The 27,637-nt window shown below is 46.7% G+C and overlaps 2 protein-coding genes across 2 annotated transcripts in view; one reads left to right on the top strand and one right to left on the bottom strand.

The window, feature by feature from the left end:
• The window catches only part of PAPLN (papilin, proteoglycan like sulfated glycoprotein), a 43,344-nt gene extending 23,479 nt beyond the window's left edge, over window positions 1–19,865 (top strand). Inside the window, exons 13-28 of the mRNA XM_054515312.1 lie at window positions 351–558; window positions 2,250–2,426; window positions 3,718–3,874; window positions 4,502–4,588; window positions 5,092–5,392; window positions 5,519–5,636; window positions 6,327–6,456; window positions 7,669–8,296; window positions 9,065–9,202; window positions 10,564–10,691; window positions 11,439–11,577; window positions 12,967–13,104; window positions 13,756–13,883; window positions 14,431–14,539; window positions 15,838–16,013; window positions 16,534–19,865. Of these exons, the coding sequence (XP_054371287.1) occupies window positions 351–558; window positions 2,250–2,426; window positions 3,718–3,874; window positions 4,502–4,588; window positions 5,092–5,392; window positions 5,519–5,636; window positions 6,327–6,456; window positions 7,669–8,296; window positions 9,065–9,202; window positions 10,564–10,691; window positions 11,439–11,577; window positions 12,967–13,104; window positions 13,756–13,883; window positions 14,431–14,539; window positions 15,838–16,013; window positions 16,534–16,709 (2,938 nt within the window). The 3' untranslated portion in view covers window positions 16,710–19,865. The remainder of the gene's footprint in view (window positions 1–350; window positions 559–2,249; window positions 2,427–3,717; window positions 3,875–4,501; window positions 4,589–5,091; window positions 5,393–5,518; window positions 5,637–6,326; window positions 6,457–7,668; window positions 8,297–9,064; window positions 9,203–10,563; window positions 10,692–11,438; window positions 11,578–12,966; window positions 13,105–13,755; window positions 13,884–14,430; window positions 14,540–15,837; window positions 16,014–16,533) is intronic.
• Window positions 19,866–20,116: 251 nt separating this feature from the next.
• The window catches only part of NUMB (NUMB endocytic adaptor protein), a 51,983-nt gene continuing 44,462 nt past the window's right edge, over window positions 20,117–27,637 (bottom strand). The window contains 4 exon segments of the mRNA XM_036384934.1: window positions 20,117–21,471; window positions 21,473–22,071; window positions 24,066–24,215; window positions 26,253–26,555. Of these exon segments, the coding sequence (XP_036240827.1) occupies window positions 21,349–21,471; window positions 21,473–22,071; window positions 24,066–24,215; window positions 26,253–26,555 (1,175 nt within the window). The 3' untranslated portion in view covers window positions 20,117–21,348.

The raw sequence follows: 27,637 nt of genomic DNA, 5'->3' as shown, positions 1-27,637 counted from the left end.
TTTCTTTCCTTTTTTTTTTTTTTTTTCTGATGTTCTGTTCCAGGCATGACATTTTTACAGACATTAGGAGACCAAAAGCCATGGAGAGGGATCTTCCCCTTCTGGAGGGGCTTTGCATTTCCAGAGAAACAAGTGTTTTTTAGCTGGAGATATGTCTCTGGAGTAGGACTAATGCTCTGCATTGCCAATTAAGCTGGGCACGCTTGGTCAAATGGGAACTCGCCTCTGATTCTATTCTGCAAAGGGACATCATCTCTTTTGATTTCTACAGGGATGTGGCACTGACTCCTCTGTGCCTCCAAGCAGTTTGGCTTACTTTTTTTTTTTGTGCTTGATTCTGTGACTTGCAGGTGGAAAACGGGGGAGTGGGGACCCTGCTCAGCCACCTGTGGCAGGGGCACCCAGACCCGCTCGGTGTACTGTGTGGCGTTTGACGGGCAGAGCCTGCAGGGCGTGGTGGATGACACCGAGTGCATGGCCTTCGCCCAGCAGCCGCGCCACAGCCAGCCCTGCAACCTCCGGCAGTGTGCCACCTGGAGCACGGGGCCCTGGTCCCAGGTCAGTGCCCCCAGGCAGACAATGGCCTCCTGGCACCTCCAGGAGGAGCATCTGCCAAAGCTTAGGGAGAAAGAGCCAGGCTCCTCTTCTGGGACTACAAAAAGCACGTGTCCCTGGACAGGAGGCGTGCAGAGGTGTAGAACTTCTCCCTGCAGCCCTCCGATGCCCTCCTATGAACATATCCCTGTTCCTCAAAGCTGTGCATGTCCCTGCACCTCTGCTCTTCTCATGCATGTCCACTCTTCCCTGGTCTGCCAATCCTTTCTCCACATCTGTGTTTTTATCAGACCCCCCCCCCCCACCTGGCACTGACTTGGTTTCTGAGCCAGGCCTAGTGAAGTCGGAGCACTGGCAGGAGAGCCTCTGTCCATCAGCTGAGGACAGCCTCTGTGAAACAGGAGCTCATGGCTTCTGCCTGTGCTAGTTATTTCTATGTATTTTCTACCTTGCATCACCAGCCAGGACAGCAAAACTCTTGAAATACTGGTGACCTGCTGTTTGCTGTATGTCTGCACAGGGCTTCTCCAAACACAGCCATGTGGTGCATTTTTGATGCTTGTGTGCATTTATGTCTGCAGGAGTGGAAACAGCTCAAACTGTACACACTCAGTTCAGCCAGACAGCTTTTAGAAGGCATCTTACATTCCAAGGACTTAGAAAGTAAAGAGAATGTCTACTCAGTCCCTAAAGTACAAGTGAATTTTCCTCTATTAGAAGAAGTGCACACATGCTTGCAACACTTGATTTACAATCTTGTGGTTGCACTTAGCCTGAGTTGTGCAACAGCACAAAATGCAACTTTGAGGCATGATCACCCAGACTGGAGAGTCCTTCCACCCACTCTTTCCCCCCACTTTGTGAGATGTGAGGTGTGAACTTTGGGGTTGTGGAGTAAGAGTGCTGTTTGGGCACCAAGGGTCATGTTCTTACAAACTGATGCCTGAGTAATTCATTCCAGTGTTCTCAGAAGCAACTGTGTTTTGTGTACTCTGAGTTAAAAGGTTACTCCGGTAAATGAATGGCTGAAGCTCAGCTGGGAAGCTCATCTGAAGTGATTCAGACTGTCCCCAAGTTAATGCTCTCTGTAAGACACCTTGGTAATTCACGTAGAAGTAGGTTGGATTCCAGGAAACACCACTGTGAATTTAAGAGGGTGTTGAAAATGTCACAAACTAGTTACTGGTATAGAAGTTGTCACAGCTCCAGGCTGTAAAAATAGAGCACAAGTCTTCAAACAAAAGACATAAGTAATATAAGAACCTAACCGTTTACTTTCCCTAAAATTCTTTACCTTGCATTGATTTTAATCAGATGTAAATAACATGAGTTTACAGATATTTTCTACCATGCCTTGTTCTCAATGTATTTTGCAGTGTCTGGCTTTTTTCTGATATTTTTCTAAATTCATCCTCCACATCTCCTTTCGGGAGACATCAAGAGTAAGTATATGAATAGGCCAAAATCATCCAGTGACCTCCAGATCTTCTAGACCCTATCCCATGCTCCCATGCCTTATTTTCTACTCTGCAGCATAAACAGCTACTCTGCTAAATCCCACCCCAGAAAATTATTTTAATGATAGCTGGTTGTTCCAGGCAGTCTCAAAATGGTGCTCTGCTCTAATGATAGGGAGCTCAGCCTGCAAGAGGAAACCAGGTGCTTCTTTGTAATTGTTGGGTCCCTTTCTGCAGTGCTCAGCCAGCTGTGGAGAAGGAGTGCAGACCCGGACTGTCACCTGCAGGACACAGCAGGGCTCCCAGGCTCAGGACTTCGCTTGTCTAATGGAGCCAAAGCCATCGGCCACCCGGCCCTGCCTTAAGGAAAACTGCATCCAGGAAATCGGCTGGCACGTTGGAGACTGGGGTCTGGTGAGCACCTCGCTGTCATGGCTCCAAAATTACTGATTGTATTGCTGTGCTCCTCACAAACAAGCTTTGATCCATGCAGTCTGCACATAGACTGAGGCTGGGAGCAAGGACTGCTTCATTACCAGCCTCTTGGCTCACAGTTGTGTTGTAACTGGCACTAGTAATGCTCCAGTTAATCTGATGCCCGCTTTGTGTGCAGCTGCTACAAAAATAAATCCTTCTGAGGGGAGATTATCGTTTCAGTGACAGTGGCAAAATGCAGCCAATAAGCTGAAACAATCCACTCTTGCTGCTTATTCTCAATTCTTTGCTCCATCGCTGTGATCAGCAGAACAGCTCTTAGCCCAAGTTTGGCTCAGAGCTGGAGGCTTCAGAACTGGTAATTGCACTTTGTGATATGCTTTAATCTATCTGAAGCACAGTTTATCTGAATAATTTTAAAAAATGTACTTTAATCTTGTCTTTATGATGGAAGCCAGACTGTCTTCAACCTGGGAAAAGTGTCAGGGGGTAGAGATATGGGTATATCAATTGCATCAGGTAACTTCCAAACACACTTTTTCACTTCTGTGCTTGTCAGACCAGCTTGTTCTGGGCTAAAACATGTTACATATGCTTCTTCATGAGATGTGGGCCAAGTTTTAGTTACAGCTAAAGAAGTTTCATATCTTAATCTGATCTTTCTCCTGACTTTCTGATATCAGAAGGTCTCCTATCTGCCTCTCTAAATTAGAGGGAAATACTCTCCAAATGTTTATAGAACTTGCCATGAGCCGTGTGGGTTGCAAAGACACCTCATCCTATCCCCTCCTCTGAGCCTCTGGTCCCTCTCATCCACAGCTTCCAGTAAGGCAAACTCCAGTTAGCTGCTTACAAGAAAGCCCCTCATTTGCTTTCCAGTTGTAATTTGTTGTTCTTGAATGCAAACTGACCCACCCACAGCTGGTGGATCCCCAGAGAATTGAGGTGCCTTTCTGCCTTCAGGCTGAAATGATTCTCTCCTGCCCCCTGAAACACCGCTGTGGGTAACAGCAGCTCATCTGGATGTTACAGGCTGAGTGTGGCACAGAGCCTAATGCTTCAGGGCTGGGTGGAACATCTGGTAAAATAGTTTAAAGTATGGTTTTCTAATTGTTCAGATGATTCCAGCTGAAATATTATTTGCTTTGTCTTGGTGGAGGAAGCTGTGCTCAGCCTGCAGCTAATCATGCAGCTGTTCCCCACTTGTGATCCGTGGGGTTTCTGCATTCAGCCTTTGCTGCCTGCTCAGTGCCTTGTCTCTGTGCCCAAGTGTTCCAAGAGCTGCGATTCAGGCATCCGGACACGCCAGGTCATCTGTGCTGACGGCGACTCCAAAGTCTACAGTGCTGAGACATGCAGAGCCATCCAGCCACAAAAACCAGCCACCCTGGGCAGCTGCAACACACAGCCCTGCTACCTGCCACAGCGTGAGTGGTATTGCTGCACACCCAGCTTTTCCCAGCATGCTTTTGCTTAGGAGTAGAAACTCCCAGCTCTGCACCAACTTATGTTCTCAGCTTTTTGCCTGGCTATCTCCATCCTGTGATTTTGCCAAGGTTATGTGCACAAAGCATCTTTAGAGTCCCAGTACCTGTGCTGTTTGAAATATATGCAACAGGCTTGGGAACAACATTGGTGTGTGTCCGTTTTGAATCCAGTGTTCTATGATCCAGTGTGTGTGTGCTGCAGATGGATCCCAGACATCCCAGTCCAGAAGGATGATAGCTTGGGCAGGCTCAGTAGCAAAAACTATAGCCAACTCTCATCCCTCTGTGGACTGGCTCTAAAGGAGTCACAAGTTTTCAGAACATTTTGCTTCTTGTCTGTGTCTATTCCCCATGTCAGAGCTGCAAGGCTGACTTTTGCCTGCCTGTTGTAGGTCGCTTGTCCTGACAATCCAATTGAATCCAATTGCTGCTCAGCAGCTATTGCACAAGAGGAACAGGAACATTTTCATCAACTGTTGTCTCCTGCTGACTGCTAGATGTATTTGCAATTATTAGAGCACAGTGCTGGACTAACTGCATCCATTTTGTGTATGTGTCTCTTTGCAGAGGTCCCCAGCATGCAGGACACTATGGGATACAATGTCACTCGCCAGTCCTTGCTGACACGTTACAATCCAAACAGCCCTGCCCCAGGTTTGGAAGAATTTTTTTAATTTGGGGGTTGATGATGGGATACTTGGAATAGGCTGTGATAGGGACTGGGATCATTCTTTTCTTCATTTCTCTCATTTTTTTTCATGGGCTCCTATAAACTCAAGGAGCCAGGGACAAAATGCAGATCCTTTACACCAACAGTGAGCAGTATTTGAATCTATCCATGCAGAAGACTGTACAGGAGATGGATCCCAGGTTCTGTCAGCATGACTTAAGTGCTGGCTGGAAGAAATTATGCCCAAAGCAGATCATAGGAACAAGAAAGGATGATGTGAAGGGACCACAGCAATGTGGTTTCTCATGGAACAGCAGGAAGAATGGTCAAGGCAATGAGCAAAGTACCTCAGCCAGATGAGAAGGGTGGGCCAGATGACACCCCTAGATGTGATTCAGAAAATCCTGCCAGGTAGCCTTGGGCAGGTGAAAGAGAGCAGAGAGGAGGAAAGTTGGCCAGATTTTCATGCTCACCTTCATACCTTGAGTTCTCTCCCCAGATTCTGATGATGCAAGAATGCACCCTGGGAACATCATGACCCATAGTGCTTCAGGGAACCAGCACATTCCATCCACCAAAGACCAGGGCATCAACTTGTTTGCTGTGCACTGGGAGCCCCAGTCCCGCTCCCCAGGTTCCCATCGGCTCAGCTTCTCTCAGGACCCCCCTGCAGGGACTGGCTCCCAGGACTGCCACCAGAGCCCACATGGCTGCTGTCCAGATGGGCGCACTCTGGCATCGGGCCCTCTCGGGAGAGGTTGCCCTTTCAGCACCTGCCACCAAAACAGGTAGCTGGAAGTAGATAGGCCTGAGCAGGGAGGCATTGCCTTTCCTGGCAATGCCCTTCCTGAATCTTGTAGCCCATGTCTGTTGACCAGGCAGGTCAGGTGTCACTGCAGCCCTTCTGTCTGCAGGTATGGCTGCTGCCCCGATGGAGTATCAGCTGCCCAGGGTCCAAACAACACTGGATGCCCACAATATTACCATGACATTCAAACGAGACAAAATCATCCCACTACAACCACTCCAGCAGTAAGTACAAGAGCTTTTTGCATTTTAGGAGAAGATCAGATACAAAGAATCAGATTTGACCCTGCTGACTCACGTTGTGGATTCCATTGGGCTTCATCTCCACCAGTAATGCTGAGGAACCAATACTTGAGGCATGGCATCAAGCCCTTTGGCTCCCCTTGCTCCTGCTCAGTCTGGAGTGTTCACCTGCAATCCTCTACAAGCAGGGCACAGAGCAGGTGGTGGGGAGATGTCTGAGAAGTAGAAAGCCATCCTATGTAGACCTGATTGAATAATCCTGAGTAATTAAATTTCTGTTGGTCAGAAGATTGCTATCCAGTTTCTAGGGGAAAATAAAGGGAAAAGCATGGCTTCTATTAATTGCTTTTGTTTGTCAACTCTGCAGATTATTTCAAGGTGGGGAGGTGATCCCTCCTATAGGTTGGGGTGCATGTTAGTGGCAGCAATAAGAGCTGGCCTGCTGTTGGGCTGCTTAGCTGTGCCTTGCAGAGAAGTGCAGCCCTGGCTCCATGGCTGACAGCCAAGTTTCCCACCCCTTCCCAGGACAAAAGCCTCTAGGAGGCAAACAAGCAAACAGTGGTGCCTCTAGCAGCTGGCTGTGTGCAGCTGACAGCTTGCACACTGTGCTTTGCATGTGCTGCTGTCCTCATGCGTGAGGATAACTCTTGACTTTCCATTCCTGTCCCCAAGGCAAGCCAAGCCTTGTCCCAGCAGCAGCCCTCGGGCGAGTGCCGCGGCTCCATGTACGGCTGCTGTTTTGACAACATCGCCTCAGCCAAAGGTCCTCGAGGGGAAGGATGTCTCAATAGGCCCAACTACCGTAAGTGATGCTTTGCCTTATTGGTTTAGATACACAAAAAGAGTCCAGTAGCATATAGAAGTTTCCTGTGTCTGCTCTCTGTAAAATGTAGTAAATAATCTCTCTGAAGAGAATCTCTACCTGGCAGTTGGGGCAGCAGAAGCTTGGAGTGTAGAAAAGCAGCTTGAGGATTCAGTTCTACCAGCTGCCGCAAAAATTATTGTTGTCCTCTGCTGATAGTTGGACAGAAGTGTGTTTGTGTGATCTTTGTCAGTCTGTAGGACTACTCAGGAGTTGTTTGTCCCTGAGAAGACGCTTTGATGCAGCCTGGAGTGCTCTGAACTAATTACCCACGTCAAAGTAGGGATCTCCTGTGGAATCAGGATAGTACTCGGTCTTCAGACAGCCTGTGGACAGGGGAGAAATGAGAACTACGTGGGGAAGGAGGGATTGCTTAGGGCTGCATGGATGCCCTTAGCCAGCAAAGTTCAATCAAGTGCCTGCTGTGCTATGAGGACACTAGGGCTGGTGGGCAAAAGCATCTTTGCTCCTTTAGTGCCCAGCTGTACCCTCTGCAGGCACATTGCTGCTGCAGGGCCTTGCCCTCCTGCTGCAGCACAGAGATTGCTCAGTGGCTGTCCCTGTGGTGCAGCCTTGGGGAAGGGGAAAACTCTCTGGATTCTCTCAGCTGAGCCACAGCTTGACAAAGCACCTTGCAGCCAGAGCTCTGCATCCAGTGTTTGTCAGCATGTGGCTGATACCCATGGCTCTGGGTTTGTAAACACCTTGGGCCATGCTCCTCTTTATATCAGTGTGTAGGGGTATTCTGTAATGCATGAGTCTTCTTCACAGCTGGGTCTAAGCCACTTGCTTTGTGAGCTGGAAATGTACAAGTGGCAGCCACGTGTCCCTTGCAGGAGAGGAAGCTCCAGAGCCTGCTTTGCAGTTGCGGAATTCTCCAAGCAAGGCTGTAAAGCATCTGTCTAGTATCTAGATTCAGAAATGTCTCTGAGAATGGTTCTTCCATCAGAGGCAAAACTGAGGCAAAAAGAAACATATGAGCAGTTTCTCAGTTTCAAAGCACAGCTGGGTAGAACACCTAGGTGTCCTACTTTCCCACCTGCCCTTTGCCCACAGGGCCATCAGATAACTCATCTAGGTGGTGGTGTGAAGCCCCTGGACCTTTGTGCTTTGTGACCCTCACATCTCCCTCTGTTCCACTCTTTTTGGTAGCATACCCTGTCATGTGCCTGCTGCCCAGTGCCCACGGCCCCTGCACCAACTGGACCACTCGCTGGTACTTTGTGGGAGTTGTTGGCAAGTGCAACCGGTTTTGGTATGGTGGCTGTCATGGTAATAAAAACAGCTTTGCCTCGGAGGAGGAGTGCATGAGAGCGTGCCACAGCTCTGTGGGGGCCAGCCATCTGGAGCTCCAGCCCTCTTCTGGCACAGAAGCCCTGCAACACCAGCAGACTGCCTCCAGTTCTCACATAGGACGTGCTCAGGGTCAGCAGCAGTCACCCACAAGAGAGACTGCAAGTCACGGCCAAGAAGGAAGAACCTATGGGGCTTCACTCCCCAGGCAAGACAGCCGCAGCTGGAGGAGGGACGTGCTGCCAGAGGCCTTGCCAAGGACTGGGGTGCTGGAGAGCCAGAGAAGCAGACTGGATAGGCTGGGCCAGCTGCGCTCCTGGGACACGGCCCTGCCTGGGTCCTCGGATAGGCAGAGCAGCGGTGGCCAGCAGGGCCTGTCCCGGGAAGGCAAGCAGTGGCGTGAAGCTTTCGGAGCAGATGTTTCTGTGACAGAGGGATTTGGGCACCAGGAGTCTGCAGACCTGTTCCCAGCACAGGCTCTGCACAGGTGATGATTTCCATCTATCCCTCCCCCCTGTTCTGCCAGCTCATTATGAAGCATCAGTGGAACTTTCTCTGGAGTGAAAATGTTGCCTCAGCTGGGACTAGCTAACTGGGGATACCGTGTGATGGATTAGCTACACATGTGGCCCCTTGGTTAATCAAGTTACTGGTATTCAGGCCCTGGCATTACCTGCGGTCTCTTTCCTCACATACTCCCTGGTCTCTGACAGAACTGAAGTATCATGTATGAAAAGACTGCAGAATCCTGAGGTCTCTGTCTGGGAGGCCTTCTAACACTGTAAATGAGAATCCATAGGTGTTGTTCTTGTTCTGACCAACAAATTTAGCTGGCACTCTGACTTCAGAGCCTTTATCTCAGCACTGCATGGAGCAGGGTTGTTCTAGGGAAGACTTGTAAGATGCAGACTTTGGGTCAAGATCCGGACAGTGTTACTCTGAAAATCAGGAGTGTGTAGAGCTAGATCTAAACATATCTGCACTGGATCTATCTGTCAGCTGAGCTATACCTTGTTCCTTCAGAAGAGAGGGGTTACAGGGCTTTCTTCCAGGAGATATTGTAGCATTCACTCTGTCCACAGCAGCCTTTGCTGTACAGGAGAGGGCTCCCCATGCTGCCCAGTGCATCTGCTCAAAGCTGCATTGGCAGCTGGTCCTGCTTTGCCTTGTGGTTGTAACTCATCCAGAGTCACATGAGAGGACACAGAGGTGAGGAGGGCAGCAGAAGTGCCAATGGAATCACTTTCTCTTTCAGAACAATCCTGGAGGAAGGCAAGCCCCATCTTGTGACAGCAGCTGTGGGACAAAACATCCAGCTGCTCTGCAAGACAGGCGTGTCCCCACTCTCCAGAGTGGAGTGGATGAAGAACAGCCGACCCATCTCCTCTGACAGGTGAGCTCAGATCCCTTCATTGTAGAGCAGATGGGCTCCTTGCTGGGCAGAGTGCCAAATATGCAGTCCAAAAAAGACTGTTGTGGTTTCACCCCAGCTGGCAACTCAGCCCCACAGAGCTGCTCACTCACCCCTGATGGGATGGGAGAGAGAATCAGAAGGGTAAAACTGAGAAAATCCAGGGACTGAGATAAAGACAGTTGAAAAGCTAAAACAAAAGCCGTGGGTGCAAGCAAAACAAAACAAGGGATTCATTCATCACTTCCCATGGGCAGGCAGGTGTTCAGCTGTCTCCAGAAGAGCAGGGCCCCATCACATGTAATAGTGACTTGGGAAGACAAATGCCATCACTCTGAACTCCCCCCTGCTCCTCTTCCTTTCCCCAGCTTTACATGCTGAGCATGATGCCATATGGTATGGAATATCCCTGTGGTCTGTCAGGGTCAGCTGTCCCAGCTGTGTCCCCTCCAGCTTCTTGTGCACCCGCAGCCCGCTGGTGGGTGGGGTGAGTAGCAGAAAAGGCCTTGACTTGGTGTAAACACTTCTCAGCAGTAGTGAAAATATCAACACTGTTTTCAGCACAAATCCAAAGCACAGCCACATACCAGCTAGTGTGAAAAAATATTAACACTACACCAGCCACAACCAGCGCACTTTTTTTTTTTAAAGAAATAAAGAAACTCCCATATTCATCTACTGTCCACCTGCTCTGTGCATAGCAGAAACAGGTACGGTCTGCACCATAATGAGGTGTTGGCTAGAATTATGGGGCAGAGCAAGTGTTATGCTGTCCCATAACACTGGTGGAAGCTGACGTGGGTAATGATGCAGAAAAATATTGCTTGTCTTGGGTTCATCTTGGGGCAGCACAAAGCCAGTAGCTGGGGGTGAAACTTGCAGCCTAATAACCCAGAATTCCTCTGGCTGAAAATCTCTAGCACAATTGTTTTTTAAACTACTTTAAACCTGTTTTTCCTGGGAAGTCTGTTTCCAGCAAGTCTGTCCGGAGCCAGCCAGTCCTTTTGTGTTATGAAAATCACAGTTATGCTTTTCTGTTTGCAGTTGACTGCTGGGACTCAATCTCCCCCCTGGAAGGGCAGTTTGCCCCCTTATGGGAGAGTTACTGAAAGCAGTTCCCTGTTTTCCATCTCAGTTTTCCTCTCTGTTCCTGACCTCCTTTCTGCTGCAGTTTTTCCCCCTGCCTGTGACCCGTCTGTGGTCAGCAGGGTTTTGTTTCTTTCTGAGCCAGGGAGGGCCCCACATGGGGATGGTTTGTGTAACACCAGCCCGGGCTGGCCGCTGTGCCCTGGCGGGTTGCTGTGGGTGCCCGGGCAGGCGGCAGCGCTCCCCCCGTGTTGCAGGCACACCTACCAGTCCGACAGCTCCCTGGTGATCAGCCACGTCGGGCCCGAGGACGCTGGCACCTACACGTGCCTCACTTCTGACGGGAGGAGGACCGAGAGCCGACAGATTCAGCTGCAGATAACAGGTGAATTATCTTCTACTCGGGGCTCCTCATTAATGGTTACTGAGCACAGGCTCAATAAAGCGGGCTGGAGGAGGAAACTTCCTCTGCTGCCAAGAGGGAGTGTGGAGGCAGCAGGGCCTCTTTTGGTGTTACCTCATGATCAAGCCTTAGCCCTAAAATACTTTCTCCCCTGCAGTGTCACCCCATTAATGGAGTTGTGTCTTGCCTGTAACCCACCCGGTTTCTATCACGGCAAGTATGTCTTCCTCCCTGAGAGCCATCAGCTGCCTCCTGATCCAAAACAAAACTGCTGGTGCATTTTTATGTTTTGTGTTTTGCCCAAAAAGGTCCTGCTGGGTAACAAATAATTTCCTGTTCTGAAAAATATGCCTTATTTCAGAAACAAAACCAAAAAAATGAAAGACTAATCTCAAAAGATGGGCCAGAAAGGCACCCTGTAGCCTTCAATCTCTGAAGTGTGCTTTGTCACAGCAATGGCACATGGGGCAGAAGGCACTGTGGCCTAAGGGATGTTGCAACATGTTCACGGACAGAGGAGGAAAAGGAGTCTAAAATTGCTTGCCTGCAGGTCTATGAGTCTCATTAGTAGACAGCGCAGGTTTACTGCACTAGTCAGCCAAAAAGCAGATGGCTGAAGGGCTCTTTGGCTCTGGTTCAGCAAGCTCTCCCAGGCTCACAGAAACCCTATGCAATAGGTCACAGTAAGAACTGTCCTTTTATTCACATATGGCATTTTGTTTTGAATAGAGTACAAGAGCAGTGTTGTGGCTGAGGGTGAGAGAGGCCAGGTCCTTCAGGAGGCAGATCAGCAGCGCCGAGCATTATCCAGAGGCAGGCAGCTTGGGCAGGCAGCTGGCTCCTCCATGCCTCAGCAGCTCATATACAGGTACGTTCACCTACAGCAACAGTTTGTCCATGGAGCCCAGGTGATGAACCATATGGCATCTCTTCATGTAGAAAAGCCAAAGACTGGAAAGGTCCTGGGTCAACTGTTCCAGGGCACAGTTGGGAAGCTTGCAGTACTGAACTGCTGACAACGGGAACGGGAGAAGATCCCAGTCGCAAGCTGTCTTCTGTCCTCCCCAAGGATCTCTTGAAAGAAGCATGCTCTGAGCAAAGATGCACAGGCAAGCTGGCAGCAAAGCAGCTGGGCTCAAACAAAAGAAGTCTTGAGGCAGCATCCTTAGCTGTTCATGTTAGTGCAGGCAGAAAGAGAAACCTGTTCTGAAAAAAAGCAAAGCAAATAGGAGCTGCTTAACTAGCACAAAATAGACATATGTGCATTGAAGAAAACTTCAGCTCCTCCAGCCTCCACTAACTAATTTAAAATGTTTTGAGAACAAATCAGTTTGAGCCAAAACTGTCTCATCATATACTGGTATTTTTGTTGCTTCTTGCATAGTTTTTTATTGCTTCTAGGCCCCACAGAAATAAAGGGGGACAAATTATTTTTGCCTTAAATGAAGCATGTTGGGATTCCAGATTAAATAGGGCCATGATCTGATCTCTCTCTTTTTTTGAGTTTACAGCCTAAAACCCAGCCAATTTGCTGAACTCTGCAGCAATCTCCTTAGCTGCTTCTGCTAAAGGCAGTAATAAGTGATTCATTGAATTAAGGCTCTTTGGTTTTATTTTTTGAGATCAAGAATTCAGGTCACAGAATGGGGGTAGGGTAGATGACGTTTTGTTTAAGTGTGGGAACACATGGTTTAGTTCCCTTCTAAGACAGTGTTTAGCTGTAGTTATAAGAGAGCAAAGAACATGAGATGAGTGATGTGAGGACATGACCTCAACCTTTCTGCTGCATGAAGTGGACGAGCAGCTCCTGGACCTGGTGCAGTCAGGTGATTGCAATAGGCTCTTCACACCCTAAAAAGGCTCATTTTTGCATGCCAGAGAAGCACCTAAGGGGAATCTTGCTCAGTGTCCTCTTTAGGACTTTGTACTGTTTGCCATGTGTTCACATTGTTAATGCATCTTCAGCTGTTATCCACAGAGTTGTTATAAGGGTTGCTGTCTGTAAATTAAGCTGGCTGACAGGAGCGCAGCACCATGCTGTACTGAACTAGAGCGGGATTTTATAGAGGCTGCTCTTTTCTGAATGTTCGGAGTGAATGTTGGTAATGGCAAGCATCAGAGCTCTCATGGGAGTAGAGGCCTCCCTTTGCCATTGGAGGCAAAAAATAAGGCCTGTGATTGCTAAAGCCTTGTGCTGAAGGTCAAATGCTGAGCAAGGAAGTTTCTACCTCTTTTGCTGTGCTTGTGAACTTTGCAGGTTGAAAATGGATAAGAGCGAGCCCACAGTAGTGGAGGCCAATGTGGGTGAGAGAGTCAGACTTCCCTGCACAGTGGAAGCATCACCAGCTCTCACCATTGAGTGGCAGAAAGATGGGCAGCCCCTCTCCTCTCCCAGGTGAGCTCCCAGGTGGTTCCAGCTGTTCATGAGAAGAGCCTCCTCCTTGCTTTTCCTTCCCTGTCTCCTCTCTGAGAGAACAGAGCTGTTGGCCATGCAGTGAGGGCCTGTCTGGCTTTATGCTGTCCAGCCTCCTCCATCAGGGCCAGGCCATACTGCTGACCTGTCCTGTCCTCCCTCCCTCACAGATGGAAGTTTGAATGTTGAACCCTTGAGGGAACAGCTGTGACACAGGGTCTATGAGTGAACCAGGGTTCAAATTTATTCAGTTATAAGGTTAGCAGAAAAAGAACACATGGCTAGCAAATTTACCAAAAACCAGCTGGTCAGTGAGCAAGGGCAGAGGTTCTCAGCCGAGAGACATCAGAGCATCTTCAGTGAACTTCCACAGCTACTTCTACAGCTGCTCTCCCCTCTCTCTGCTCCCAGAAATCTGCTCTAGCAGCAAGTTTTTCCAGACTGTTACAGCATCAGTGCTGGGATTTGAGGACTAAGGGTTGCATTACAACCCCTGCAGCATCTGAGCTGCTAAGTCTTTGCTCAGTGGTACTACAAAGTTGTACACGAGGCTTAGCTTCACCTCTGCTGGCTCCCAGGAGTGCCATCCTGACCCAAGCACAGGCTGAGGGACACGCTGGCTTTGTTCCCCAGGCACAGGCAGCAGTCGGACGGGGCCCTGCTGATCAGCAGGGTCAGCTCTGAGGACATTGGCTTCTTCACCTGCCTTGCCTCCAATGGACGTGACCGCGACCAGCGCCAGGTCCTGCTCCGGCCTCTAGGTATGGGGTGGGTAGCAGCACACCCAGCTCATGGGCACAGGAGGGGGAAACAGGGCCCTGTGCAGGGCCAGCGTGGGTTCCATTGCTGGCTGTGCCTCTTTGCTTCACACCTAGAGTTTGCCAGGCATCCTTAGGGCAAGGGAAGAATGAGTTGTTTTACCCAGCAGTCATCTGCATGTGTCCAGTGCTCCAGGCAGCTGGGAAAAGGGGATTGACAGCACAGTAAGAGTGACTCTCAGGGCCTTGTTTCTGGGACACTGGTGTGGGATAAGAGCAAGAGAAACTAAAGAGATAGTTCTTCTGTGTATGTGACATGCATGTGTCCAGCTTTGAGACCTCTGTTACTTGTCCTTTCTTGGGCCAAAGTCCTAGGAAATCCACATTCCCCAGAGCAACAACAGCACAGCCTCAAACATGCTGTTTCAAGGCCCAGGGGCTTGTAGCTCGTTATGGGATGTGTTGGACTTTTCCCATGAGGGAATGCTCCTACTCCCAGGGAGAGGGTGGCATTGTCCCCCTGCTAGTGATGATTTCCCTTCTGGTCCAGGAGAGTTGAGGATCACTGGTCTTCTGCCAAGCATCACGGTACCTGAAGGAGGGACTGCTCAGCTTCATTGTACAGTGACTGGCAACAATGTGAATATAAGGTGGTCAAGGTAAGCAAAAATGAGATGGAACTTCTCTTTCCTTCTCTTCCTAAACCTCATCATTTACCCTCCAAATGTTAATGCAGGGTGCTTGCCAGGTATGGCAGAGACCACAGTTATCAGCCCCAACTAGTATCACCTACCCTTTCTTAAAACAACTTGGATATTACCCAAAAATCCTGAACAAGATCCCTGTGGAGTGTGGGGGTCATCAAGTTCATGTTCCACCCAAATAAGGAGAAAATCAGACATTAAACTAAGATTTTATGGAGTTCAGAAGGGCTCTGTGCTGGAAAACTAGTGACATGAAAATAACATGAATGAAAATAAGTAATCAGAGAAAAAGCTTTAGTTGCTTTTCAAAAAACCCTCTCTGCCTAATTGTGACAGACATTTTGGACCCTCTTCTCCCAGCTTCCTGTTGCAACAGTTCTATTTACTGTCTGGGAGCAAAGGAGATTTAGAAGCATTTAAAAGTGAAAAGCTGTGTCCTCTTATCCTGATAGTTTACCAGGAAACTGAATTTGTGCAAGTGTTTAGTGAGGATTGTTTTTCCTGTTTGAAAATAATCAGTTCTGCTTTGGAGCGTTCTTACAAACTATCCAAAGAGATGGATGTGTAAATGTTGAAATTCCAAGGGTTCGGACTGAAGTTGAAGTGGGCCATCTCACACACAGAGCTTTTCTTCTATACATAAGTTTGGTATTTGACCTAACAAAAAAATGCATGTTTCAGAGTTGGAACGAAGCCCTTTTCAGTGAAACCAATTTCATTTCATTGGTAACCAGGAGTTCACAATTCAGACAGTTTTCCTGCTGGGCACAGATTATTCTAGGAAGAACTGAACAGAGACACAATATTGCTGGTTTTTTTAACAAATTTTTAAAAAGGGAGAGGAAAGAGGGCACATTGTTCACTACCCTATATGCTCATCAAGCAATATGTGCTGCTATCAATGCCAGCCAAACAAGTACTGACAGACCACAACCTGGAGAGAGGGAAAGGCACACTGGATTTTCTCTTAGTTCCTCAAACCTCAAGAATGTGTGCTAGCAGAAAGGGCAATATCTTTGCACAGAGCACACAGACTCAGCTACCTCCCACGCAGACACTGGGCAACGGATACAGACTGACTCAGGCTCATGTTACCACCCAACTGCAGGGGCAGGTTGTGCAAAAGATTTCTTCCTTCCTGCTGAACTTGTAAAAAATCACCCCTTTCACAGAACATCATTTTCCAAAGAGCACAGGAAGCTCCTTTAGCACCCAAGGGTGGCAATAGTGAAATATTTTGTTTTTCACCACAGGAATGGAGTTCCCATGTGGGGGGATGGCCACCACATCCACCTGTCCCAGGATGGAAGCCTGACTATCATCAACGTCCAAGAGGCTGATGAGGGATCCTACACATGCAGTGCCTACAGAGGCAGCAGCTCAGTCAGCGCCAGCTCGGAGGTGAAGATGCTGAGGAGCCGGCCTAGCAGTGAGTCCAGCCCAGCCTTCCTGCTTCTCCCAGCACAGTGCCCGGCCCCTGGCCACTATCACACCCATTGTGTGTGCCAGTCCAGCACCAGCCTCGGGCTTTGGGAGCAGCAGGAGCCTCTGGGTCATGCTGCCTCAGGAGCCCATGGACGGAAAAGCAGGATGCTGGAAACACCCCCTGACCAGGGCACTGGGAGCCTAATTAACTTCCTGAAGCCAAAATGCCATAGTTGCTTGACCAAATAGTTGGTTGCATGATTTGTAGTTGGACTTTAGACACCATCCAGCTATCTTTATATAGAGGGTAGATAGAGTGGTCTCTCCTCTCCCTGGAAACTGCATTTTCCTCCTGTATCTCACCAGAGGTATCTGTTTCATCTTGAAACTCATCTCTCCTTCTTGATGTTGGACTAAATTTAGAGCTGGTGGGGTGGAGGAAGCAGGAACATGCTGTGTCTTTTGGGATGGAATAGCAATCTGAGGATAAATTTACAGCCGGTTCACCCTTTGTTTGGCTGCAGCTACTGTGAATCATGTTGTGGACCTGAGCAGAGAGTGCGTGGACCAGCCCCACCTTGCCAACTGTGACCTGATCCTGCAGGCCCAGCTCTGTGGTAACGAGTACTATTCCAGCTTCTGCTGCGCCAGCTGTGCCCGCCACCGCCCCCAGGGCAGCCCCCCGCACCCCCGCGGGTGACAGCCACTACCACAGTGACCGATGACAAGACTGGAGGTCTCAACTCTGTTCTTTTACTGCATGGGACAGTTCTAGGAACTCTGCCCTGCTGGAAAGCCCACGAGGGTGAACTGAACAGCGTGTAGTGAGTGTAAATGTTCAAAGGTGGGAGACCCACCACCCTCAGGTGTATTGTAAACTCCTTTTCCCCTGTATGCCTTGCTGTACCTAATCCATCTCTTAAGAGTAGTTGCTGTCATTCACAGAAACCAGATGATAATAGGGATGTAAGGATGATGTGACTAGAGAAGGCAGATGACCAGCATGAAAGAGGGAGACTTCATACAAGCAAGAGAGAAGTGCCCTTAAAAACATAATCTCTGAAGTGTTTGAAGATGGGCCTGAACCATTTCAACTGAAGCACTAATGAGCCATGAACCTTTGTTCCTCCAATGAGTTTTGCTGAACAAGTGCTCCTGGGGAGCACTTTCCATCTAAATGCAAAGGACTCTGGCCATGAGAAACAGCTTGATGCATACAAAATTAGTGTTCAGGTCCTAGGAGATTACTGGCTCTGGGGATGCAGCTGTAATGTCATGACACTGTAACTGTTTTATTCCAGCAGACCTTAGACAAATTTCTAATAGGGTGACTTTGGTTTCTTCTTGACTGCAATCAGCTTTGGAGTGAAATGCAGAAGCAAGGCTTCACAGAAAGCTTAAGACAAAACAGAAAACTACTTTTAGCCCTTCCTGAATGCTAGGGGTAATTTAGATGAATATACCAACACTGTTACCTGTTCTGAGATGCTGCAGTTTAAATAGCACTCATTCTAGGAAGGCTTAGCAGGTAATCTTTTTCCCCTGAGCTGGAACTGTGCTGTTCTGACGTTGTGCTGAGTTTGGGCAGGGGCTAATAATAAACACATAGAAATACGTGTGTAGGGGTATTTCACTTGCCAGAACACACCTCCCAAGAATCTGCTCTAGTCTCAGTTAAATTCAGGAAAGCCTGGCTCTGCATGTGGCCTGAGCTGATGCCTGCTGCTACAGGCTAACAAGTTAGGACTTCCAGATGCAGAGCAGCTGTAGCTGAAAAGCATCCTTCATTTCAAGACCAACATGGAGTGGCAGCAAGTGTTGCCACTCCCCCTTATCTGGGGCTCTGAAAATCTCAGGCATTAGGGGTGGGGAGGTGAGATTATATTGATTATATCATGTTAAACCAGAAAAGACCTTGAGTATCTTCAGTATCTCAAAATTGAATTACTTTTGAGCAAAAGGATTCTTTTACAGCCTTCACACTACTGTCCTACCCTAGCATCAGCCCTGACAGTCCCCTTCTTCCTCATTCTAGACTTAGATGGGTTGATCATAATTATTAGCAACATTACCCATGTATTATTTGCATAGATGTAGGTATAAAGGAGGTTGTTGGTATTTTGGTTTGGGGGATGGAGGATTGGGTTTTTCTACTTCTGTTTTCTTCTTGTGTTACTTTAAGGCTTTTAAGAAATGCAGCTAAATCAGCACGGGTATGGTTCAGGACTGAACACACTGCTCTAGGATGCCAACGAACAGCAAAGTCTACAAGCAATCCATTACAGGAGAGACAGGTGACAGTCACAGCTATTTGGGGCTGGCTCCTTCTTTGGTCTGATAGATTCTGTTTGCTAGGAGAGACAAAAGAACTTATTTTGCATTTAAGACCCTTTAATTTGATTAGGGAAAAAATCCTCTGCTGGAATGCAGGGCAGGCATTACAATATAAGGTTTGAAATTATTGCATATTTAAGAACAATGAGATGGTCCTGAAAACATCCACTTGTGTTTGTACATGTTTTTCCATTTAACATCTCAGAGCAGCACCTTTTTCTCTGTGTGTCTGTATGGGATATTTTACCATTTTAGTAAATGGTATGATTTTTGCCTTTGGAGATCAGGGACTAATCAGAGACTCTGTAAATTCCAGTCATTTTGAAGCCCTCTCTGTTCCATGTGTGACATCAAGGGGTAGTCAGGCTCTGCTCAGGAGCATGGTTGGAAGTGGATTGTGGACGTGTCAGACCCTTTTGTCCCAGAGTAAGTAACCAGTTCTGTAAAATCCCCTTCTAAGATGCCAGAGGCCTTGTTTTTAGAATATTTAAATATTCTGTGTAGTTACCTGTCATTTAAACTCTGTGGTTATGTAAGATGGGGCCAGGAAGTGCTTTCTCCAGACTCCTTAGGGCTGTAGCAGCCCCCTGCCTTGATGATGGGAAGGACTTTAACATTGGAAGTGCTCTGGCTAGTGCAGAGTTGATGCTGACCTCCTTTCAGCTGCACAACCATGGCAGTAAAGGTGGGATTGACAGGCATGCAGCTCCCTGCTGTAAATCCATGCCATCAAGTTAACTAAAGGATCTTTGCATTTCTTCTGACAAGATCAGCTGCTCCCTCTCTGTAGTACCACTTAATCACCTACTCAAGGTTTACTTTTTTATCTGAGAATCAAGATGTTAATTTTTTTTCTCTAAACAATGGGTTGTAGGAGGTGCTTATCTCCAGGGCAGGAGAAGGGTGTAACTATACTGGGCTATTTTCAGCTTGATCTTGGGGCCCTTACTGTGAAAGATACATAACTAGCTGCTTTCTTTCCTACTATAAATGTCTATAAATACTTGTTTGCTTTTTGAAAACTGAAAAAACCATTGACACCAACTCAAATCCCACAGGGAGTGTTTGCATTACTATTCATACCATACTGAACACAGGTAAGAATTTGTAGTGTCACAAGTTGTAATTTTCCAGACTGTCACTGTAAGACTCACTGTACTTGCCTGGAAATGGAAACTGCTGGCAAGCTCAAATTGGAGGGCTAACAAAGGCAGTGTTTATTCCCCTTCAGGTTATGGAGTCTGACTTTTTTCCTTGGTCTAACCTGACGTGGTGCCCATAAGAATGTGGTAAGAACCAGTCACACAAACAGGGTAGATATTAACTCAGTGGAAGAATGGAGAAGAGGTGAACATACATCATTATCTCATATGTCTCTTTCTAATAGTAGGGGAAGAAAAGAGGTTTCCTTTTTGCCATTACTGAATGTTACTGAATTGTCTCTTTGTAAATATTTAGTGATAGAAAATACAGCCCTGCAAACCCAGAATCTGATGTTTTCAATAAAGACCTCTATTTCAGAGCTTTAAGTGTTTATGCATCACAAGGATATTTTGAAATTCAGTTTTAAAGTTCAACTCAACCTAACAGGTTGTAGAAAATGAGAGGTGTTAAGATATTATTCTTAGGCTGCTAGGTAAGCAAGCAGCCTAAGCAGCCTGTCTTGTAAGGTGGATGTGCTGATCCACATCCACCTGACAAGACAGAAGATACCCAGAAGGGCAAATGCTGAAACTGAATTACTGTGGGAAATAAGTCTCTCACAGGCAGTGCTTCTACCACCAACATTTATTTCTGTTAAAGCAGATTATAAATCATCAGTACAAATATATATAACTTACATTTGCTTGTAAGGCCAAAGTTTAAAAGTAAAGTTAAAATGAGATGGTTTTCACAAGTCACCAGAGGCAGAACCTGGACCAGCTGCAGCCTTAACCACAAGGTTTCACAATCAGTGGGAAAAAATAAAACCAAAGTTAAAAACCTCTAAGAACTATTGACAGACAAACATAAAAATGGTTTCCCAGGCAGCCCCAGGATGTAGATATGATGACAGTAAGTTGTCACAGTAGTGTTAGAACCAATAGATTAAGACAAAGAAACTGCAGCAATATATGAAAGGAAAAAAATCCATACTATATAGAATATGTAGACTGATTCCAATAAAAAACAGTAAATTCTCCCCATGGTTCTCAAACCATGACAATACTATTCTTTAGTTTTCTTTATTTAAAACTACGATATAATGACTTATTGGTTGTGATTGTTGTTGCAATATGCTACTTACAATGAACAGATACAAGAACAAGCTAGAGCCCCTTTTTCCACCCCCCCCAATATTACTTACTATAAGAATCAGCGATAAATCAATCTTATGTACAATTTCTTACATCCAACCCCCTTGTTTTTTAACCTTTGGCAAGATTACTTACAACTCATACAGCTTTTAATATCCAACTATTTAAAATATTCTAAATGCATAAAAATAAAGATTTTGGCTTTACTTTATTCTTTACATATAATATTCACTTTGTTACTCAAAATGGAAGCTCAGCTTTTTCCACAAACCTAGCTTTTGCTAAGGTGACAACATCCCACCCATATCCACCCCCCACCCTATCCAATTTTTCCCTGAGGGGGAACATCCAGGGCTTCCAGGGCATCAGGAGGACACAGGTACAAACATCTGCCTTCCTTTCTGTGAGATGATTGATGTTTCTGCAGAACAGGCTTTGGGACTGGGTGCCTTCCTTTGCTCCATTTGACTTACAGCTTTCCAAGAGACGAGGGAATGCAGACTGGGGTGGCTCCAGGATTCCTTTTAAGAACTGCACATTAAATTCTCTGTGTGTTTCCATCCTCCCCAAAATTGCTCCCTCCCAAACCCATTTTTGTTTGAAGGGACCATTGTTGGGATTATCAAAGCAAACTGATCAGAAACAGTCCCCTCCGCTCCCTTTATCCCTCTAGCCTAATGTACAATTTATCGGCCCCCCCAGGAGTGCTCAGAGTTCGATCTCGAATGTTTTCTGTAGGTCACTGGAGAAGGGGTTGGTGGGGGAGGGGTTGGTGCGCTGCTTGGCCTTGCCCTCCAGAGCCGCCCACTGCGCCTCGAAGGGGTCGAGCTGTGGGCCGGGTGCAGGGGGGCTGCGCGTGCCTGTCCTCGGCAGCCCACTTGCCGCCCTCCACGCCGTTGAAGGCGGCGGAGCCGTTGTGCTGCGCGGGCGGGTGGAAGAAGGGGCTGGCGGTGGCGCTGCTGCTGCCGCTGTCGTACTGAGGGACCGACTGCTGCTTCACCAGGCTGGGGGACTGGTGCGGGTGGGCCGCTGGAGTGTGGCTGGCAGTACCAAAGACGTTGGCCACCATCTGGGAAGGTGTGATCCCGACCACAGGGACGCTTGGGGCTGCATAGGTCATCCCATTCGCTACAGCGTAGGGCTGAGCTGGAATAAATGCTGGCTGCATGGGCGGTACCACGCCCACCGGCACAGGCTGAGGCGCGATGAAGGTGCTGACTGGGAAGGCTGGTGCCGACTGGGAGGCTGGAGCTGCTGGAGGAGGCTGGAGCAGTGGCTGTGGGGCTGGGGCTGAGGTTGGCTGCTGTTGGGCTCTGACAGTCTTTGAGACCTCTTCCAACCAGCGGTCTGCCTCTGAGGGAGTACGTCTGTGATTTCCTTGGAAGAGACTCGGTGAGGCCGCACCTGAGGAGGTGCTGCTCCATTCAGTGCCTGAGAAGGAAAGCATGGGCAAGTCACTAATATTTCCACTCCTCATCCTTTTATTGGTTAGAAAGACTGGAGGGTGTACACAAGAACACACAGTGACATGACTGAAAGATGCTCCCACTATTGGAAGCATCTTTATGCATCCACTGTACTGTTCTGTTCTAGGAAGACATTCTTCAAGATGAGGTAGGTAAGTGCTTCTTCACTAAAGCAGAGATTTATGGCGTTTTTTTCTTCTTAGCAGACATCTAAGACTTTAGGGTACACAGGAAAGCTGCTGCCTGCACTCATAACTTGGTGGCAATGATCTGGTCCATAATCACTAATCCCCCTAACTGGGAAGTATCAGTTTCTGAATGCACAGCTCAGGACTGGTGGACTTGGAACACAAAGGTCTAAGAAACTGTTTTACAGACAAAGTCCGGTGCTCTTACAAGGCCAAGCAGAACCTACTGTTTCACTAGCGAAGTTTCTCTCGTGGAGTGGCGCTTACACCATGACATGAAGTAACTCAGACTACAGCCTTCTAGCCTCTTTGCCCACATGGATGACTATTTCACCTTACACAGTGCAGACAGGGCCTGGAGGGACACACTAAACTTACTAAACAGAAGAAATGAACCTCTAAGCCTTTAGGCAACACACTTAATCCCTCCTTATGTACATTAGTGAAAAGAACACATAAAATTATTTTGGGTACACACAGACTCCTTCCCTTTTATACACACAAATTTGCATACAACTTCATTACTTCCTTTTTAAGCACTGATTTTATAAAATGCTGCCAAAATAAGAATCAGTCCAGGTTACAGACCTAGCACCAGCAAGTTCATCGCTTCCCTCTATCCACTCGCACAAAACACTACTACTTCCAGCTTTTGTTCCTGTTCCTTCCACTTGCCATTAAGTGGCACTGACAATTGTCTCAAGGGCTCAATTATGCTTTTGATCCAAGTTCTTATAGCAATGCACTGGATCTACTTCCACTCTTACCAGTGACCACGGCCGCAGCTCCAGTATTAGCAGCAGGAGCATGAGCCCAAGGATTGGTTTCACGAACTGGCATAGCTGTGGACACTACAGCAGCTTGGGATGGTTTAGCAGCAAGCACACAGAAGGCAGAGGCAGTGCCATTAACTAAAATGGGAGCAGACAACATCAGTGCGATTAATTCATGCAAGGCATGCACGTGACTGGAGTATTAGTGGGCCGGGTCATACCTATCCACATACAACACTTTTAGACACTTCCACATGACAGGAGTTCGTGTAAGTAGCCAAACTGGACTGACAGCCAATACAGAGAGTAAATTTCATTTCACCAAGCCAACACTTGTTAAAAGAATCATGGGATGGTGGATTTTGATGTCTGTTAGGAGGCCTTGAGTTCTGACAACTGACTGAAGTTAAATTTGTTGTTTCTAAAAGGAAGAGATATGGCACACCAGTAGTTATTGTACAGTTAATTTTAGATTAAAAAGAACAACACTTTGTAAATACAAAGTAACAATAACTACATTTAACACGGAGAGGTTCTTTTTTCACACAACTTCTATAAAAGCATAGCAGTGAAAGGAATACCAATGGCTGCTATGAGTTCTAGAGCTGGCATTTTCCCACAACTTATCTAAGAATTTGTGTAAAAACCAGTATGGTTTTACAGTTTTTATGGTTTTACCAGTATGGTAGCACAAAATCCCTTCCCTTGCGAGATTTGGTTCCTATGACACACTCCTATGCAGTTCAGGAGGCAGAATGATAAAGTAGCCATTACCTCAAAGCCTGTTCCTTTTAGAGGTAACTATCGTTTGGTAGGTGCATGAACTTATTGTTAAAAACAAAACCACAGAAAAATTAAACAGACAAGATGAATAAAGCAGGATGCATTCACCCAAAATACTGGTAACAGGACTTGCACAAGAAATTAAGACCATGTGTTACTAGAAAGCAACATTATGTGCATTCAAGCCTCATCCAGCACCCAAAGAAATCACAAACCTTGAAAGGCAGGAGACTGTGGTGCAACTACTGTCACTGGTTTTGTCATGGGGGCCGAAGAGAAAGGATCTTCTGATGGTGTGCTGAAAGCACTGGTGATCTGAGAGCACAGGGCACTAATGCTGTCTGTTTCCCCTTCTACCTCTGGGACTAAAATGTAAACAGAATTCATTAAATTGAAAGTTTAAAGGATACAGAAACAATTTACAACTACCAATGTGAAATTGAAATATAATTAGTTCCCTTATGTCCTACATGTTCTTGCTACTGATTTGCATGACAGCTTTTTTTTTTTACATTAGTGTTGAAGATCTGGCCTGAAATAGAACACCACATTAATGTATTTTGTGATTAAGTCAAGAGGGCAAGGAGATCACTGTTCCAGATTTAAAGGATGCTGGTATCAGAAAATAAAAAGGGTTTTCTACAGTTTAAGTAGAGATCTAAATCTTTCAGTATTAAAGTGCTAAACTTCTCAAAGGTTTGGCTCTAAGATTTGGCATTCTGTGAAATGAAAATACTTATTATAGAGTTAAGTGTTCCAACAACATACTTGTACAGAAACTAGATGAACTTTAAATGTACTGACAGTAATGCACAGCGGCAAGTTCAGTCTAGAGTTAGCGTTGGTTGTTCCAGTTCAGTGGTAGCTGAAATCCCCAGTTCTTGTGCTAGAATCATAAAAGCAAAAGCTGAATGCTCAGATAAAATGGATGCTCAGTTTTAAACGAAGCATCAGTATCATGTGGATAATGTAACATCTGGAGTAAAGCTGCCAGCTTACCAGATGTTCCCATTATTACTAATGGCAGTGTTTTCCAAAAGTACCAATCATCAGTCTGTCATTGCACAGAACTGACATGAGCAGGCATAATCAAGCACAAAATAGTGTAAGAAACATAAAATGTCTGCACACAACATGCACCAGATCTAAAATTCAGGGGGAGGCATGCCCAAAAATTGCTTCTTTGAGGGATATTCCAACACAGTGCATGCAGTGGGACAGTAAGCAGCACTGGCAGTGGCATATATGGGAACATGCATCAGAAATGTTCTGAATCATGAAAAATTGGGATTGTGCTGTGCTCAGTGACTATCACTACTGAGCAGTGCACTATTGCTGTAAAACTGATTGGCTCAGTGCTGGTCCTTAAGCACAGGTCACTAAACAAGGATTATGAAAGAAGTCAGACTAAGTATTTTTGTTGGGTTTGTCTTTGCCACACTAATTTTTACTTCAAAGCTCATAACCCTAAAACCAGCTCTGTTGCCAACTGATAGTACAGCTGGCCTGAAGGATAACACCTAGCTAAGGGAACTCCAGGACATTATGCAACATAAAGAGGACCCCAGGAGTTTATGTTAGGATGACTTTTAGAAAACCCCACTATCATCATGTGAAAACTGTACCACGTAATACTGATACAGCCAGCTGTACCACCTAAACAGGTAGATTTTCTCTTAATGAAATGTGAAGAGCAATTTCTTTGCTCTCAAAAAGAATTCAGACAGACAGAAAGACAGACTACAGAAGAGCATTACATGATCCCAAGACAAGTGGTTAAGGCCTTGAAGGGATTTGTGTCTCAGGATGCCCTGACAGTAAGTGGAAGAACTGGTTCAGTGACTCAGAGGGAAGAGCCAAAGCTACTAATTCACCAACACCCATTCCTGGAACACTGCAAGCTGTGCTCCAACACTTCAGATAGCAATTAGAACTGTTTTCTGCATGTGAACCCCACAATTGAAATTCTTGCCTATTCCCAAAGCAGAAATTTTCTGACATGGTGATGTTCGTTCATGATAAATACGAGGCAGGATGAAGGATTTACTAGAAAATAAGGAGTTACTTGAAACCACAGAGAAAGGAAAGGGGAAAGGAGGGAGGGAGGGAGGGAGGGAGGGAGGGAGGGAGGGAGGGAGGGAGGGAGGGAGGGAGGGAGGGAGGAAGGAAGGAAGGAAGGAAGGAAGGAAGGAAGGAAGGAAGGAAGGAAGGAAGGAAGGAAGGAAGGAAGGAAGGAAGGAAGGAAGGAAGGAAGGAAGGAAGGAAGGAAGGAAGGAAGGAAGGAAGGAAGGAAGAAAGAAAGAAAGAAAGAAAGAAAGAAAGAAAGAAAGAAAGAAAGAAAGAAAGAAAAAGAAAGAAGAGACGATTTAAGGCAATGTTTCACTGGAACCATTTAATTTTACCTGAGTTTTTCATGGGGAAATCAGTCTTCCTTTGCACTGTTGAAGGCAGCTCATTTATTCGCAAAGACAACTGGCGTTTAAAAGGAGACATCTTTTGGCTCAGGGCGGGGAAGCCCCTGAAAGAGCCCTGCCTGGCAAGCTGCTCTATGGGGGCGTGCCGCCGCGGGATAGCGTGGGGGTTGCTCGTTTCCTTATCCAGAGAGGCAGCAACTTCAGCAGTAGGAGAGGTCGGTGAGCCAGAAGAGGGGGCAGTATTGTTTGGTGCAGCACCTGGTGCTACTGTTTTCACTTCTGTTTCAACTGCTGGAGGAAACAGGGTGAGGTTAGAAGAGTAAAGCAAAGTACTGTTCAGCTGCCTACCTGTATTCCCATTTGTTTTGAAAAGAGAAATTGTAGAAATTTGCATAACTAGTACTCTTGCAAATGAGTTTCTAATAGCACAGCAGAAACACAATTTCTGTATACCTCCATTGTCTTCACCACATCACCTGACACATATCAAAGTCCCACAGCTTTCTAAGGCAAGCCACTTCCTAGAAAGAATGGCCTTACATCTGTATTCTTTCTAGCTGCTCCTGAGATCCCACCTCCAGAAATACTTGCAATTCACTTATGGTTAAGACTGAAAAATATACTATGTATTTGAGAGCTTTACTTTGTCTCATACAGAACCATGGACAAAATATTACCACCAACTGTATTAAGTGACTTAGAGCAGCACAACTTAGCAGCAGCAGAGAACAGAATGCAGCTCCAGGATCCTCTTTTAAAAATCACCCTCCCAGCCCTGCAGAATTAGCAGCAGCAGCTAAACACACTGCACAAGCTTTAGCAGGACAAAGGTAGCACCAGCACTTAACAGGCCGGGCTGCAGCTCTCAGCTCCTCCAGGAAATACATCACAGGTAGAGGGGAATGTGCTGCAAGGCAGATTCAGCCTCTGAGCTGACAGGCCTTGCTAACACCAAACACATTTGCAAGGAGTTCCTGTGTCACTCCTGTACTGAATTTAGCTGCAATGTTATTACTCAATCATGAGTTAGTTGCAGTGGAAAATCCTCCAACTTAAAGTCAGCTGCTTCATTTTGCAGGGCTTTGCACAGCACCACAATGCTCCTGTCAGACAGGCCTAATGGCAGAAATGTAGGATTAAGATTTGTTTAAATCATGACACTTATGATTAGAATTGCAATGGGGAGATTTTTCCACCTCTAGGAAAACTCTATCTCACTCATAAATGAATTGGCTTTGGGGGCAACAAACACAGCTCCACCAACACAGAAGGACAATATCCTGGTATGAGCTCTCATTTTGCCTATACTGTTTTCCAAATATTTTAGAAAAGCAATGACTTTTTCTTTGACACATCAGCAGAATAACTAGAAG

Source organism: Molothrus ater, chromosome 6 (genome assembly GCF_012460135.2).
Source record: "Molothrus ater isolate BHLD 08-10-18 breed brown headed cowbird chromosome 6, BPBGC_Mater_1.1, whole genome shotgun sequence".
Taxonomy (NCBI): Eukaryota; Metazoa; Chordata; class Aves; order Passeriformes; family Icteridae; genus Molothrus; species Molothrus ater.
This window is presented reverse-complemented; position numbering and strand designations above follow the sequence as displayed.